The 16,996-nt window shown below is 43.9% G+C and overlaps 1 protein-coding gene across 3 annotated transcripts in view; it reads right to left on the bottom strand.

The window, feature by feature from the left end:
- Window positions 1-15,067: 15,067 nt before the first annotated feature.
- GDF9 (growth differentiation factor 9) overlaps window positions 15,068-16,996 on the bottom strand; it is a 5,833-nt gene continuing 3,904 nt past the window's right edge. For all 3 annotated transcript variants that reach the window (XM_006759144.2, XM_006759146.2, XM_006759143.2), the window contains one exon: window positions 15,068-16,418. In XM_006759144.2, coding sequence (XP_006759207.1) covers window positions 15,454-16,418 — 965 coding nt within the window. In that variant the 3' untranslated portion in view covers window positions 15,068-15,453. The remainder of the gene's footprint in view (window positions 16,419-16,996) is intronic.

The raw sequence follows: 16,996 nt of genomic DNA, 5'->3' as shown, positions 1-16,996 counted from the left end.
GAATCATTGATTGGCTGCCTCCTGCACATCCTGATGGGGAATCGAACTGTAACCTCCTGGTTCATAGGTCGACAATCAACCACTGAGCCACGCTGACCAGACACCAGGTTTATGTCTTTTGAGTTTGTCTGTGGAAGCAGTGAATCTATAATCCATGGTTGAAGTAGATGAATCTCTCTTTTAGATAGCAGCTACTTAGCTGTCTTAATAATTCAGAGATGGTCATGTATTGGTTAAAGTACATTAGAGGCAGAAATCTTTCAATGCAATCATTTCTGTTTTTAGAAATACAACAAAGCATGAATCATTGCTTATACACAAATGTCTACTTAAATTGTTAAATGTTCCCTTGGGGTAAGTTTGTTTGCTTTTTAATTATGCACTGAATTCACCACATTCATCCTAAGCAAGGGCTTTACAGAAAGGCAGCCACAGAGGAAAGCACAGGGAGCATGGACCTCACCCTCTCCTGTAGGGGCTTCTGACAGGCAAGATCTGTAGGGGAGGCTGAATAGGGACTGGTTGTCCCAGGGATTGAACCAAAGTTCCCTTTCAGATCAGTAGTTCCTGGAAAGGAATGTTGGGCGGTCACACTCCTATTGGGTACACATATATCACCTTTTCCCCACAGACACTGGGTGACACCCCGCCTCTGTTTTGCTTTGGTAATAACTCAGCTTTTCTCCTCCAGCCTCTGGCCACAAGGCCCAGGCCCGGGACCATTCCATCCTCCTGGTCTACTCGCATTCAGATGTTACCTACCCATCTTAGACGAGAGGATAAATGAGATAGATGGATATAGGCTCTCTCCTGCCTACGCCTGTGGACCCAGGACAGATAAGTGGTAGTTAGGTGAGCTTTTCTTTGTTATTCTGGCCTCCTGGTACCCAAATGAAAAGTGTCTCTATGCTTTATTTTGGTCTGAAAGCATATAAATTAACTCAGGTTCTGAACTAGACTCCCACCCCCCAACACACACACACACACACACACACACACACACACACACACACCATTGTCCAGAGAGGGCAACAGCTGGCTCAAGGCCAGGAATGAACAGACTGCCCCTTCATTGTTCAGGCCCGTGCACATGGTTTCCAAAATGCCCTGCTCCTAAAAGTGCCCTTCCCTTTGAGCTAAACCTCCCAGGTCTCTGTTTGCTAAGGAGTCACCTACTTAGCCTTTTCAGTGCAAGAACAATTCAACTCTAGAGCTCCAGGCCCAGGGCTGTGCCAAGAAGCTGTGTACTAGACGTGGGGCCGAACTGGCTCGCAGCGTGCCATGTGCACGTGGGATGAATTTTTCGGCCATTGGCTCTGGAAACAAATAACTCATGTCCTTAATGTTCACCTAGAAAATCTTGGTGATTTTAACCGACCTGTCTGGTCAGGTACTCACATGAAGGAGACTTTGTTCTACAACCTCTGGGTGCGTATGTCTGGTATCCATCATGGTCTGTTTGTTTTTAGGACCCTGCCTAAATATGACCCCCCCCACACACACACACACACACGAACACAAACACAATCTAGGTGGCAGTTCTTTGGACTTCAGGGAAGCATCAAGATAAATTAAAATACAGTGGGGCCTTGACTTACAAGTGTCCCGACTAACAAGGTTTTTGAGATACCAGCTGTCTCTCAGCCGATTTTTTGCATTGAGTTGACAGAGTAATTTGATTAATGAGCTCCTTAACAAGCTCCTAAACGAGCTCGGTCTCTGAACGAATTAAACTCGTAAGTCAAGGCCCCACTGTAACAACAAAATAGAAAGTTACTTCTAAAAGAATTAATTGTTGATTGATTTTTAGAGAGAGAGAGAGAGAGAAACATCGATTTGTTGTTCCGCTTATTAATGCACTCATTGGTTGAATCTTGTATGTGCCCTGACCGGGGATCAAACCCACAACCTTGGCATATCAGGATGGTGCGCTAATCAACTGAGCTTCCCAACAAGGGCCTTAGAAAATTACTTTTGACTTCCCTAGCAAAGCACATAACAAGAGGAAAGCAGGCTATGTATATTAGCTGGGTGACACCAATGGAATTTGGGGGCAAAGAGCAGCTAGTAGCAATTGCCTGGAAGGGGCAGAGACGGATTCACACAGCCTTGTTGGCCATGCTGTCATTTCTCACCATGGAACCGTATCCTACCCGGGGAAAGGGAAACCAGCGTATGGAGAGAGTACGAGCCCAACACCTGGCAGGCCTGAGTGTGAATGCCAGTAGCTGCGGGACCCTGGAGAAAGCCCGCCCTTCCTGAACCTCCATCGCCTCATGGGTGCAGCCGCCAGGGTACTGCGGCATGCTCCATGCTCGCCAGGTGGTCACACGTATTCCGCTCCTGGGAGGCCATCGTAAATGAGGTCAGTTATTATCATTCCTCACCTCAGCATCCCCTGTGGGGAATATAATCTTGACTAAATCTCAGCCCCATTTTATCTCTGAGGATTGCCTTGCATACCAGGATCTCCCACGAGTGCTGTCCCTGCTGTTGGTAGGCCTGCTCCTAAACTCAGCTCACTCCTCCCACAGACAGGGTGCAGTGGTCATCTGAACACTCCCTTGGGGGTTGAGGGGCTCCCATACAGTGTGGGAGAGACAGGGCCTTCCTCCCACGTTGAAAGTCAGCCCAGCCCCGGAGCAGGCGTGAGGCCTAGACTTGATGCTTCCGCCAGGGACTGGCGCTCTCATGTGAGGGGCACAGGGGCAGGGCCAAGTGAGGAAGTAGCAAGTCCTTACCTCAGTGGTGCTCCTAACACGTGTCCTGCTCTTGCTGCCCAGCCTCCTGCCTGTTTTCATAGCCTGGGCCACACCTCCTTCCGATGCATTCCTTTTGGAGTGACTCAGGCACCGCTGATAGCTGTTATTTAAAGCTAAGAAGTTTCATATATGGAACCTGTTCATATTGAGATGGCAGTGTCAGGCAGGGGGAAATCTAGCCAGATGTGGGTTCCAGAGCTACTCTTTTCCTTAGAGGAAGCACCCACCAGGCCAGAGGGCAAGAGAGCTCTCCCATAGCTGCCCTGACTTGGATGCGGCTGACCACCCTCGAACAAGTCTCAAAACCAGCGACGCAGGAAACAGGAAAAAGCAGTGCCGGGGAACACAAGGAGGCAAGCTTCTGGTTCAAAGTCAGAAACATTGCTATGAAAACAAAAACAAGATTTCCTTAGCTAAACATAAAATCAAACGTTAGACAATTTAGAGATTGGCTGCTTTTTCCTATTCCTGCACCAAAGAGGCTTGGCCGGTTCTACCTGGTTTTTTCACACCAGCATTGGCCAAGAGACTCTGCGGGGGTCAGGCCGAGGTGGGCGGCCTGCCTGGAGGCCCAGAGGCAGAGGCTCCTGCCCGTAGCTCGCTGCCCCTGGCAGAGGTTGGCCACACGCTGAAGTTGCCTCTTTTCTCCCCTCTCCCACCAGCAGATGTCCTTAGCAAAGGACCCTCCGTGGTCCGTTACACAGCCCTGAGCCAAGGAACACCTCCTCGGTGAAGCTGTTCTTGACCTCCCCGGGCAGAGTTTATTTGTTCCCCGTTCCGCCTAATACTACACACTGTACAATATACGGTTATTTACTGTTCTCCGTGCCCCATTAGACACGTTGTGAGCTCCTGAAGGAAAGGACCAAACCGGGCGGGACCGGGCTCAGGACTCCCATCAGTGCTGCTGAGTGAGGGCATGTGGGGGCCCTGGTCTCAGGGGATCAGCTGTGCATCCCTCCAGTCTGTGAGTTCACCGTTGATAGCAACATTCTACGGATGGCCTTGGTCTCCCTGTGCCAGTGATGTGTGTATGTGTGTGTGGGGGGAGGGGGGGACGGGCAGGGGGTAAGAGGGAGCCTATACAAACAGCATTCTAGACACCAAGTGGCCCTCCTACGGAAGTGCTGTGTAAAAGGAATCATTTAATCAGCAAGCAATTATTGCGTGTCCATGTACCAATCTCCCCACAGCTTCAGATGAGAGACAAAGGCCAAGAGTTGCAGGGAAATCAGCAGCACCCTTCCCTTCCTGCTGCTGCTGGCAGCAGTCGCCTGGAGGGCCTGGTAGCTCTGCCCATGGTCAGACTCCTGTCAGCCTTCACCGGGAAAACAAGCTTAGAGCAATATTAGATCCTGCGCTGCTCATCTCCTCCAGGTCTCTACAGTTCTTTTTTCACTTTCTCCTTCGGTGGTTTTAACGAAAAGGGGTGACTTACCGTGCCAGAAGGGGCGACTCTCTGTTCAGAAGAGATGGCATCAGTCACTTCCCCGGGACAGCAAACAGAGGCCTGGGGAACTGCGGCCGTGGATGCGAGCAAGGATTTCCAAGAGGGTTCATCTGGATTTCCAAATCCTCAGCTTTGGTTCTGAGGAGTAATCGTCTTTATTAGCGATGGCCGTAGGTTCCAGTTCATAGTGTGACCACGGGTTCTTTTCCAAAGGCTTGTACTAGAAAAGAACTAAAAACAAAGCATTACCCAGTGTGGCTCGGGCGTTGTCCTGTGCACCAAAATGTTGCTGGTTCAATTCCCAGGCAGGGCACATGCCTGGTTTGTGGCTCAGTCCCCCGTAGTGGGTATGTAGGAGGCAGCCGGTTGATGTTCTGCTCTTACATCAATGTTTCTCTCCCTCTCTCCCTCTCCCTTCCTCTCTCTAAAAATCAATAAAAAATCTTTAAAAAAACACAACAAAGTCAAACTGCAACCTTCTTATCTTTCTAGAGCAGTGAGTGCTTTATTTAAATTAGATTCAACTTAATATGCTAAACAGCTTACAACTCAATAATAAAAAGGCAAATAATCTACTTTTAATGGTCAAGGGAACTAGAATAGACATTTCTCCTATGAAGATGTACAAATGGCCAATAAGCACATGAGAAGATAATACAAATGCAAATCAAAACCATATGGGGGAGTTGTGTGAGAAGAGATTAACCAAAGAATGTATATGAATATTAGTATATGCATAGCCTTGGACACAGACAATAGTATGGAGAAGGCCTGGGGTGGGGTGGAAGCCGGGTTAAGGGGGGGAAGAGGGGGAAGTGGGGGGTATCTGTAATACTCTCAACAATAAAATTTAAAATTTTAAAAATAAAAACCACAATAATTGGGGGGTGGTGAGCACACATATTCAGATGATACATTATAGAATTGTACATCTGAAACCTATATATAATTTTGTTAACCAATGTCACCCAATAAAGTCAATAAACCCATAATGATACGACTTTACACCCACTTGCATGTCTATAATAAAAAGGCAGACAGTGTTTGTAAGGATGTAGAGGAACCAATCTTCATGCACCCCTGGTGGGAATGTAAAATGGAGCAGCTGCTTCGGAAACAGTTTGTCAGTTCATCAAACAATTAAACTGAGTTGCCATGTGACCTAACCATCCCACTCTTAGGTAAATAACCAAGAGAACTGAAAACATATGTTCATGCAAAACTTGTAAGTGCGTGCGTATAGCACCATTATTCATAATGGCCAGAAGGTGGAAACTACCCACATGGCCATCAACAGAGGAAGAAACAAAATGTCACATTTCCATACTATGGAATATTACTCAGTCATAAAAAGAAATTAAGTGCAAGGGGGGGGGGATAAATGGTGATGGAAAAAATAAAATAAATTCTTAAAAAATTAAATACTGATGCATGCTACTACAACCTGGACGAATCCTGAAACCAGACAAAAAGACCACATGTCATATGATTTGATTTATATGAAATGTTCAGAATCAGCAAATCCATAGAGACAGAAAGCAGGTTAGTAGTTGCCAGGGGCTGGGAGAAGGGGGGATGGGGAGTGAGTATCTGGTATGAAGTTTCTTTTTGGGATGATGGAAATGTTCTAGAATTAGATAGTGGTACACAACTTAGTGATTTGTGCTAAAAATTACTAAATAATCGATGTTTCTCTCTCACACTCTATCTCCCTCTCTCCCTTTCTTCCTTCCACTCTCTCTAAAAATTAATGAAAAAATATCCCCGGGTGAAGATTAACAAAACAAAACAAACAAAAATTACTAAATACTAAAGATCACTAAGGTGTACATTTTTAAATGGTAAATGTAATGGTGTGCCTTTCTCTGTCTGTGTATGATGGAGAAACATGCTGACATTGGCCCATTCTTGAAGATCTTCACATACAAAGCAAGAGATGGCCTCCAAGGACTCTAATCAGCCTGACATTCCAAGTGTACGTTTCTAAATGCAGAAAGACAGCTCATGTATCCTCACACTCATTTACTCATTAGCTTAGAGCACCATGTGCCCACAGACCTAAAAGCATCTTGCAAGCCACATGATCTGTTTTACCTGTGAGCCGTATTTTTCTGATATGCACATGGGTCACACGACTTTTGAAAAATTATTGAGCTCTGGCCTGTGTGGCTCAGTTGGTCTGAACATCATCCCACGCACTGGAAGGTTGTGGGTTCAATTCCCAGTCGGGGCACCTACCTAGGTTTTAGGTTCGATCCCCAGTTGGGGCATGTTTGGGAGACAACTGATAGATGTATCTCTCTTATGTTGATATTTCTCTCTCTCTCTCTCCCTCCCTCCCCCCTCTCTCTTCCTCTCTTTCTCCCTCTTCCTCCCTCTAAAATCAATTTCAAAAAATTACTACTGAGGGTGAATTTATGTCTACTAATTATTTTAAAAATAACATTCTTTAGCAGCAATGCAAATGGAGTCCATTCCGAGGTATATAGCATAGTGCTACCTGTTAACCAATTTCGATCTGCCTGGAAATCCTGAGTAGAGCACATCAATTATTCTCAGGACCCATCATGTCAAGGCATAGCCAGCCCTGACACCACTGTGTATCTACATGGTAGTTCTCAAGCTCCTGGGTGTAATTTCGTGAGAGACGGAGAATTTGGGCAGAATTGGGCTGTGTCTTCCTGGTGGGCAGAGTTCCATGTTCCATCAGTTCCTTCCACTTGAGTGAGCAGATAATCTGCAGCGCCCCTGAGAACTACCCTCCAAAGGCAGCGACGGCATATTGTAGGCTGTTTCACTTACATCTCAGCCTGTGCCTCACTCCTCCACCAGCGCCTGTTCTCTCCCGCGAGAGCCCATTTGTGTTTTACCATCAGTGACGCCTCAGTGCTTGGACCGTTCAGCAGTGGGAAAGAAGTACAGTGGAGTATCGCTATTCAAAAGAGAAGGCTACTGCATCGGAGGAGGGGAATGTATCAGATGAAGTAATAAATATATAATGTGTGTACTGTAGAAGTGTCATGAGCTCTGCCTTGGGGGGGGGCAATATCAGGGTGAAGTTTAGAGTGAACTCATATGAGGAAGATACATTTATACTGTCCAGCAGTAATATAATGTAAGCCACATATGAAGTTTTAAATTAGAGACTACATATGTAATATATCCAAATAGATCCAATATACCAGAATATTACCACTTCAACATGTAATCAATATGACAAAATGAGATCTTTTATTCTTTTTTTTCAAACTCAGCCTTTGAGATCTGGTGTATGTTATATTGTACATTCACAGCTCATCCCAATTTTGACCAGCCACATTTTACATGCTCTATCACCACTTGTAACTAGCGGCTACTGTATTGGAGAGCAGAGCTTCAGAGAATCTTCGTTCAGGTAATCGTTATAAAAGCAGCACTTAGTGACTCTATTTGCTAGACTTTGTTCTAAGCTCTTTACATGTATTAACTCACTTAATCCTCACAACCACCCTAAGAAATAGGTTCTGTTGTTAGCCCCATTTTACAGATGAGGAAACCCACCTGCCCGAAGTTACAGACAGGGTGGTTCCAGGGCTCATGCTTTTAGTTATTCTGTTCCTTAGGTCAGTGATGGCGAACCTTGTGAGCTCGGCGTGTCAGCATTTTGAAAAACCCTAACTTAACTCTGGTGCCGTGTCACATATAAGAATTGTTTGATATTTGCAACCATAGTAAAACAAAGATTTATATTTTTGATTCTTATTTTCTATATTTAAATGCCATTTAATAAAGAAAAATCAACCAAAAAAATGAGTTTGCGTGTCACCTCTGACACGTATGTCATAGGTTCGCCATCACTGCCTTAGGTTGTGCCTACAGTTTCTCTCTCTAGTATGATCTTGATGAGTGGTAATAAGCCAAGTGCTGCTCCACTGGGGATTTCCCCCCACCTCATTTGCATGTAGTTTTGTTGCAAAAGGATCTAAGTGAGCTGAAGCCATGAACCCTTTAGATCCAGGAAGCAGTCGCTGTGTGGCATCAACCCAGCACCTCTCTGAGATCTCTTCACCTCCACGACCCTGCTCTAGCCCTTTACAAATATTTCACAAACTGGTAATGTCAAGGGCATGAACACAATGAAAACCTGTGCTCCTGGTCACTTCTTCTCGAAACATGCAATGATTTGCAAAGTTCACAGCACACACTTTCCTGGCAAATGATGCAATGGAAGCTGGGCACATTAACCTTTATTTTGACTTTAATAAACTGGTAAGCCTGGTTATCCCTTTCCTAAAGGTAACAACTGAACTCAGTTTTCCTACATTGAGGCAAAACTTCAGGTTACTTATTGGCAAGTAGTTTGGTCCTGCTAGTTAAGACTATCTAATGAGGCACTTTTTAATGTTAAATATGGTATGCAATCCAGACACTGGATGTGCTCCTGCCTTAGATAGTCCTACTTTTCTTACCCCAGACTGACTGGACAAGGATGACACGGAGAAGTTAAGGAAGCTATCAAGCAGAGAGCATGTTGAAAGTTCTTTGAGATCACAAAGAGGTTACAATTTGCTATAGGCTTTTCTTACCCATTTTCTCTAAGCAGAGGTTTGAACAAGGACTTTCCATGGTGCTATTAGCAGTACCTCTTTTTGACTCGGAGAACTGAACACAAATTTATCTCTACTTCCTCCCATTAACATTAGAACAAGTGAATATCAAATATACCCATAGGGGCAAAGGACAGGCGATGAGAGCATAGACTCCTGGGAAAGCTCAGGAAATGACGATGCCATGTACCCAGGGAGGCAGCGGTGCCAGCTAGGACTGTCGGTGGGTATTGGCTGAGTCTGTAGATGAAACCATTGCACCCCAATGTACACTCCCCCATCCCAAGCCGCCGGGTGACCACCCCTCCCCCAGCCCAGCCGGAGACTAGTGGTTGTTTCTGTGGAGAAGTTGAACAGACAAGTGAACTCCAGGTGTGGTGGAGGTTGGGGGAAGAGGTGCAATACTGAGATCGAAAGGGATTGATTAAGGCAAGCGCACGGCCCCTTGTACTGGTGAGCTCTAAGACCACCAGCAGCTAGTGTGTATCTCTGTCCTCTCCTCCTCCCACCAGAAGACTGGATTATAGTTCTGTGGAGAAACCTATCGATACTGATAGAAACCTCAAACCAAAGAGCCTGTTAATTAACACATCCCACCCGCTCACGCACAGCTTCCAACAGCTTTGTAGGCCTTACACGTTTAGATGGACAACAAAAGATAATTGAGAAAAGCCTCCAACATGAAAGGCAACGACCAGAGACAAAACAGAAAAGAACAAACAGAATAAATAAATGTGATGGCCCAGCTTGTGTGGCTCAGTGATTGAGCATGAACCTATGAACCAAGAGATTACCAGTTCGATGCCTCGGTTGTGGATTCAATCCCCAGTAGGGAATGTGCAGAAAGCAGCCAATCGATGTTTCTCTCTCCCTTCCTCTCTCTAAAAAAAAAAAAAATCAATAAAAACATTAACAAAATAAAAATGATGATTAAGAAGCACCTCACGTAGGTGGAAATATGAAACCAGGAAATGAGATGTCTTATCCTTTCCTTTCACCATAAGAACCTAAGTTTCTTCTCTTAGTAGAAGGTTGCCATTCTACAACCTCAGAGGCACAGGCCAAGTAACAGAGAAGAGCCACAAAAAGAAATCCCAAGTTCACTTCTCTGCATCCCCATCTCCATGTCATCGTCCATGACAGCATCATCTCTTAACTGGACCATGAGAAGAGCCCCCGAAAACATCTCCCTGTTTCCGACTAGTCTCTGCCAAACAACTCTACAAAGAACACTCAGAGTGACCTTAAAAATAAATCCAATCATTTCAGGCCCCTGATTCAACATTTTCAGTGGCTTCCTATTGATCTTGGCATAAAATCCAATCCCCTCACACTGGCCAATAAGGTCTTGTATCTTCTTGTCTGTCTGCTTCTTCAACTTCATCTCCTCCCGCCCCACTTGCCATTCCACTTATTCCTTCTCCTTTCCCACTTGCCAGTCATACCCAGGACTTTCTGATGTCAGACGACGAGTTTGTTCTGCGGGGAGGCCCCCGTACATGGCTTCTCATGTTGTTGACTTGTTCATTGTCTCTCCCTGCACTGGAACATGAGCTCCATGACAGCAACTGCCTGTCTCCCTTATTTATCACTATTACACCAGCCTCTAGAGCAGCGGTTCTCAACCTGTGGGTCGCGACCCCTTTGGGGGTCGAACGACCCTTTCACAGGGGTCGCCTAAGACCATCGAAAAACACATATATAATTACATATTGTTTTTGTGGTTAATCACTATGCTTTAATTATGTTCACTTTGTAACAATGAAATTGGGGGTCACCACAACATGAGGAACTGTATTAAAGGGTTGCGGCATTAGGAAGGTTGAGAACCACTGCTCTAGAGGAATACCTAGCATGTAGTATGTGCCCAATAAACATTTATTGAATAAATAAATTTGTAGTTTCAAAGACTCCAAGTTTCCAGGGTAGAGGTGAAGTGGTAGAAGATGAAAAATACTGAACCATTAATTCCATCAGGAGATATCAAAACTTTATGGATGTTAAGATCAGCCTTTCCCGTGACCCAACTGAGTTTCAATGTGAACTATTCTTGTCTATTGTATCAATGTCAGTAGAGTATGCTATGCTTTTGCGCGATGTTATCATTGAGGGGACTGGATAAAGGCTACATGAGATCTATTATTTCTTACAATTGTGTGTGAATCTGCAGTTATCTTAAAATAAAACATTTAATTAAAAAATTCTAATCTAGCCGAAACCGGTTTGGCTCAGTGGATAGAACGTCGGCCTGCGGACTGAAGGGTCCCGGGTTCGATTCCGGTCAAGGGCATGTACCAGGGTTGCAGGCACATCCCCAGTGGGAGATGTGCGGGAGGCAGCTGATCGATGTTTCTCTCTCATCGATGTTTCTAACTCTATATCCCTCTCCCTTCCTCTCTGTAAAAAATCAATAAAATATATTTTTAAAAAATTCTAATCTAAAGGTAAAATAACTTAGCATTTATTCAGCCTGCTTGTATAATACTCACCCCAAAATGTATTCCTCCACAGAAGACTCTGTGATGACAGATGCTCGCAGACAGAACTCAGGCTACCAAAGGAGTCACCATTTCTGGGAGGCGCTATCTCTTTCCTGGAGGCGAGAACATTAGACTCTGTTCTTAACCTCACACGGCACCTGGCCCATAGTCAGTGTTCAATAAATATTTATTCAGTGAGCTAATTATTTCTGAGAAAGCCAAAATGGATCCAGGTACAGCCTGTGAACTGCCCATCACAGCATTCCAACCTGGCAAGACACCAGCACCACAGGCAGGTCTATAAATAACTCTGCAAACCACACACAACGCATTTAGGATGTCCACAATGTACAGTTGATCTTGTTCGCACATATCTAATCACTCAATTCTCCCATGAATACTGCATTACACAGTAAGGTAGGACAGAGAAATACTGTTAGGCCACCTATAAAAATCGTTTTTTCTGTTTTTAAGAAAATATATTTCTTTATTGACTTCAGAGAGGAAGGGAAGAGGGAGAGAAAGAAACATCAATGATGAGAGAGAATCATTGATCAGCTGCCTCCTGCACGCCCCCTACTGGGGACCAAACCCGAAACCCGGCATGTGCTCTTGGCTGGAATAGAACCTGGGACCCTTCAGTCTGCAGGCTGGTGCTCTATCCACTGTGCCGAACTGGCTAGGGCTATAAAATCATTTTTATTTTATTTTATTGATTTTTTACAGAGAGGAAGGGAGAGAGAGAGTCAGAAACATCGATGAGAGAGAAGCATTGATCAGCTGCCTCCGCCACCCCTCCCACTGGGAATGTGCCTGCAACCACGGTACATGCCCTTGACCGGAATCGAACCTGGGGCCTTTCAGTCCGCAGGCCGACACTCCATCCACTGAGCCAAACCGGTTTCGGCTAAAATCATTTTTTAAATGGATACTGAAATAGTCCTGGTCTAATTAACCGAGGCCCCTTCCAAAAATTGAGCATTAAATCAGTGGTTTGGGGACAGTTACACGTGGAGAACCTATTTGACGTGTCAGTTCTGGTAAAGGATGAAATATCAATCTCCTGGTTGTGGTTGTTTTTCCTTCTAATTAGACAACAGCTAATGGACAGAAGAGCATACTTTTCTATGGTATCAACCCATCCAGCCAATCTCTACACTTAAGGCATGTTTCCGGGACTAACATCCTCTAAAAGAATATTTACATGTTAACATTTCACTTTACTTATTAGAAGTTACAATCACTCCAAAGTTACAAATTATAGTTGACTAAGGTTTGACATAAACCAAGTTCTTCTATCTGAGCACTTTTCTGTTATCACTTATGTAACCAGGAGCACTTCCTCCATGAAAGAGCAACTGTATTTCCCCCCAGACTGTCTACACTGAGCTCTAAACAAAGTCCAAGCGGCTACTGCGCTTGAAACCGATTAGTAAAACACAAAGTATTCAACGTAACACAGGAGTTGATTTAAACCGATAAAAAGCAGGAAACTCAGAGCTGAAGGTAAAACCAGCTCCTGACATGCCCCATTGTTCCCTGGCACACTAAGACACTCAGCACATTAGGTGGCCTCGTATCTCATCTGGACTAAATACCAAAGCTGAATGCATCTATTTAAGGCAGATGTGGCCTCATCCTTAAATTTCCAGATTTAAATCACTGCTGTCCTTTGTCATTTATTTTCTAAAGTGGCAGCTTTTGTAAGAGTAACCCAAGAAAAAGAGGTTTTATATGGAGGAGGCAGTTGGAAGACTGGTATATGCTCCTCAATTGTGTAGAAGAGAATCTTTGAAGTTTAAATTTAGCAGACACATCAGCCCCAAATATTAACACTGTCTTATGAATGAGAAACTAGATTTACAAATAAAACCTAAAAAAAAAGTTATTCAAGCTAATTTTTAAGTAAATCCATTTTAGAACTTACCTGTAAGGATGAACTGTTGTTTCTGTTCCTAATTCTGGCACTGACCGTGATATTTACTGTCCATCAGAACTATCCTTTCATTTTCTTCTTTTCCAAACCTCTAGATTGCAGAGCACATTCCACACTCAGCCACAGAACGAAGCCATGAAAAAAAACAGAAAAACAAACAACAAAACAAAGTTCTGTTTCAGAAAAACAAAAATTAAATTACTTGAAGGTAACTGAGGAACTATAAGGAATTCCTTGAGTTTATATTTCATGTGGTCCATTTGAAAACAGCCACATCTAAGGGAGACTTACTTTCAAATAAGTTCAGTTGTACGTTGCCACCCTTACTCATGGCCTTTCCATTCTGGTATGTTTTATTCCTAAGGATGACAGAAGTAACCCCTGAAAAACCATTTATCTCTTAGGCTTGCAGCTTCCTTTACCAAAGAATAATAATGCCTTCAAAGTTACACAACAATATGGTAAAGTTATTTGGACACTGGGTCACCTAAAATTTCTCCCTCCATTTCAGTACCTCTTTTCTGAAATGTTTTCAAGAGGAAAAAATCACAAGCAGAAAACAGAGCATTTATGTCAGTATGTGCAGGTTTGTAATGTGTATGCATGACAGCACCAGGCAACAACCCTAAAATAAAATAAACAATTCCATTCATAACATCAAAAGGAATAAAATTCTTAGAAATAAATTTAACAAAAGATGCAAAACTTACTCAAAAAGTACAAAACATTTTTGAGGGGGGGGGGGACCTAAAGGGGAAAACATCCCGTATTCATGGATAGCATTAAGATGGCAACACTCCCCAATCTGATCTGCAGATTCAACACCATTATATCAAAATCCAAGCTGACTTCTTTAGTCAGACATTATGCACTAAGAAAACATCATTTACAAGAATGGTTAAATACTTCTTGTACCTAGGAATTACTTCTGGTTTGTAGATGAAGGTTTTAGAAACTCTGAAACAGAAATCAACTGCATCAGCCCTCCACGCCCGTAGGACTCTCTTAAGGTAAATTGATTGAAAACCCACATATAGCCGAAACCGGTTTGGCTCAGTGGATTGAGCGTCGGCCTGCGGACTGAAAGGTCCCAGGTTCGATTCCGGTCAAGGGCATGTACCTGGGTTGCAAGCACATCCCCCGCACATCCCCCGTAGGAGATGGGCAGGAGGCAGCTGATCGATGTTTCTCTCTCATCGATGTTTCTAACTTTCTATCTCTCTCCCTTCCTCTCTGTAGAAAATCAATAAAATATATTTAAAAAAAAAAAAAAAAAAAAAAAGAAAACCCACATATAAGCCCTCATATCCAAACAAGGCCCCCTCTGTAATGTAACCTCCTCACTGCCAGCTTGGATCAGTGGAACAGTCCAAAGTCCACCTGAAAAAAATACGTGGGGGTGGAGTGATGGGAACTAAGGGAAACTGGAAACAAACAAACAAAAAATGCTCCCTGACTTCCTCCCATAGCGTCAGAGACCTAAATACATCAAGAAGAAAATGCATTTTAAAAATCTTTAACCCTGCAATTTCTTGGGAAAAAATCTGCAAGGCAATTTCCTTTAAATAAATGGGACAAATATTATATTGTTTGATGTGAATCAATTTATACAAGTCATCTAACGAGCAGAATTAGTATACTGTGTACCAGTCACATTAATGCAAGAGAAATGTTGCATACACTCCAGACCTAGTGAACCTCACTTCATCAGGATGTAGGTAAAGAAGTGAGCCTCTCTTTTACTCTGACAGAGATCAAAGGTTGAGCCACGACTAGCTTTTAGACATGCTTCCTCTGCCTCCCAAATCACCATATAAAAGCAATCTTTATTTAATAAACACACATATAGAAAATTTATGCCACCGACAGGAATTTATTCTTCCATTAAATAAGACTACAACACTCTGAATTGTCTACTTAGAGCTGCAATTCCATTCAAAATTAATGCTCATTAAGTTTTTAACATTAAAAAAAAGACTTATGAAAAGAAAAAAATAACTGCTTAGGGGGAAAAAACGGAAAGTCCACCAAAATAATTACACTCATTTACATTTGTGAATAAAAAAGGCAGATGTCCCTTTACGCTGACAGATACCACGGAATGTGCTAATCTACACAGACTCCTCCTTCTACAAGACACATGCACTATATTTAGAGATTCGACACATGAAGGCACAGGTGGGCGCAGGGCATTCACTTTGCCAAAGAGGCTCAAGGTTTTCGTTTAGAGGATCATCTGTTAACGACAGGTGCACCGAGTGGCTATCATATCTTCATATTCTTTATAAGCTATTGAGCCATCAGGCTCAATGGTCAGCACACTCAAAGGGCTGTATTTGGCAGGCACACACGATGGTCTTGGCACCGAGGAGTCAAGCTGCTTCTCATAGATGATGTTCTGCACCATGGTGTGAACTGGAGAGCCATACCGATGCCCAACTGCCCTTGGACAGTCCCCTTTACAGTACCGGGGGCTATATCTGTGCGGGGCCACAATCCAGTTGTCCCACTTCAGCTGACTAAAGCTAAGTCTAAAGTCATGGAGCTCACACTCGTTTTGGGGGAAAAGGAACTGTTTGAAGTATTCACTCAGGTTCAAAGAAGCTGGAACCAGAGGCTTCTTCAATCCTGAGCTGACAGTTTCCTGTCCTCTCCGGTGACGGTGACGGGAAGATCTCACTCCCTTCGCAGCCTCTTCTCCTATAGGACAGGCAGGCAGACCTCCCTGGTCAGGAGCCTGTGAAGGGCTCCCTTTATAGCGGAGGGAATACCACCTGTGACGAGCCTGCGCACTGGTGTCGTTCAGGTACAGAAGCAGTGAGGGGCGTGCCAGGTTGAGGGCACTGACCTGTGCTGAGGGGTGCTGCCGCTGGTCTTTCACGCATGTCAAGGTCACAGACACGTGAACACTTCTCTTGTCGGAGGCCACCAGAGGCTGCAGCAGGGCAGTCACATCAACCTCAACCCATTTGTATTTCTTTTTTAATTCAAACTGTGACTTAAAGGTCACGGAGTGTGGAGCTCTGGGGGGTGTCTTGCTGGAACTAGACGCTGGCTCTTTCAGCACCAGGTGGCACACACAGTTAGCAGCGGAGGGGAAAGAAACTGAGGTGTTGAAAGTATATAGCAAGACTGACTTGAGTAGGTGTTCCACAGCAGTAACTCGATCCAGGTTAAACAGCAGGTCCACTGACCGCACGGTTCCTGGGGAGAAAAAAGTCACCAATAGTGCCTGAATACTGTCGAACAGAACAGGAAGTCAAAGCAAGGAATTAGTATTTTTGAATAGAAAATAAAAGTAATTTGGGCTATAAATAATTCCCAGCAATTACAAGTAGATATTTTCTCACCAGAAAGTCAAAACAGCTTTGGTGGTGAATTGAAATAACAGGGAATTATACGACAGTTTAATTTTTAGAATCTTAATAATTTGTTCCAAACAGAGGACGATAATAAATAAGGAAAATACTATTTTTCTCTTGGGGAGTCTCTAGAAGGAAAACTATAATTAAAAAAAAACACTAGGTTTGGCCCTAGCCAATTTGGCTCAATGGATAGAGCATCAGCCCGTGGACTGAAGGGTCCTGGCTTCGATTCTAGTCAAGGGCACGTAACCTGGTTGCAGTTTTCCTGGCCCTGGTCTAGGTGCGTGTAGGAGGCAACCAATGGATTTTTTTTTTTCTCACTCTCTCTAAAAATCAATGGAGAAATATCCTCAGGTGAGGATTAACAAAAAAGCAAAAACAAAATAAAAAGCCCCACTTGGTTTGTTAAGCAGACAT

Source organism: Myotis davidii, unplaced genomic scaffold, assembly GCF_000327345.1.
Source record: "Myotis davidii unplaced genomic scaffold, ASM32734v1 scaffold456, whole genome shotgun sequence".
Classification (NCBI taxonomy): Eukaryota; Metazoa; Chordata; class Mammalia; order Chiroptera; family Vespertilionidae; genus Myotis; species Myotis davidii.
The sequence above is the reverse complement of the archived record's forward strand: the minus strand, read 5'-3'. Positions and strand labels throughout refer to the sequence as shown.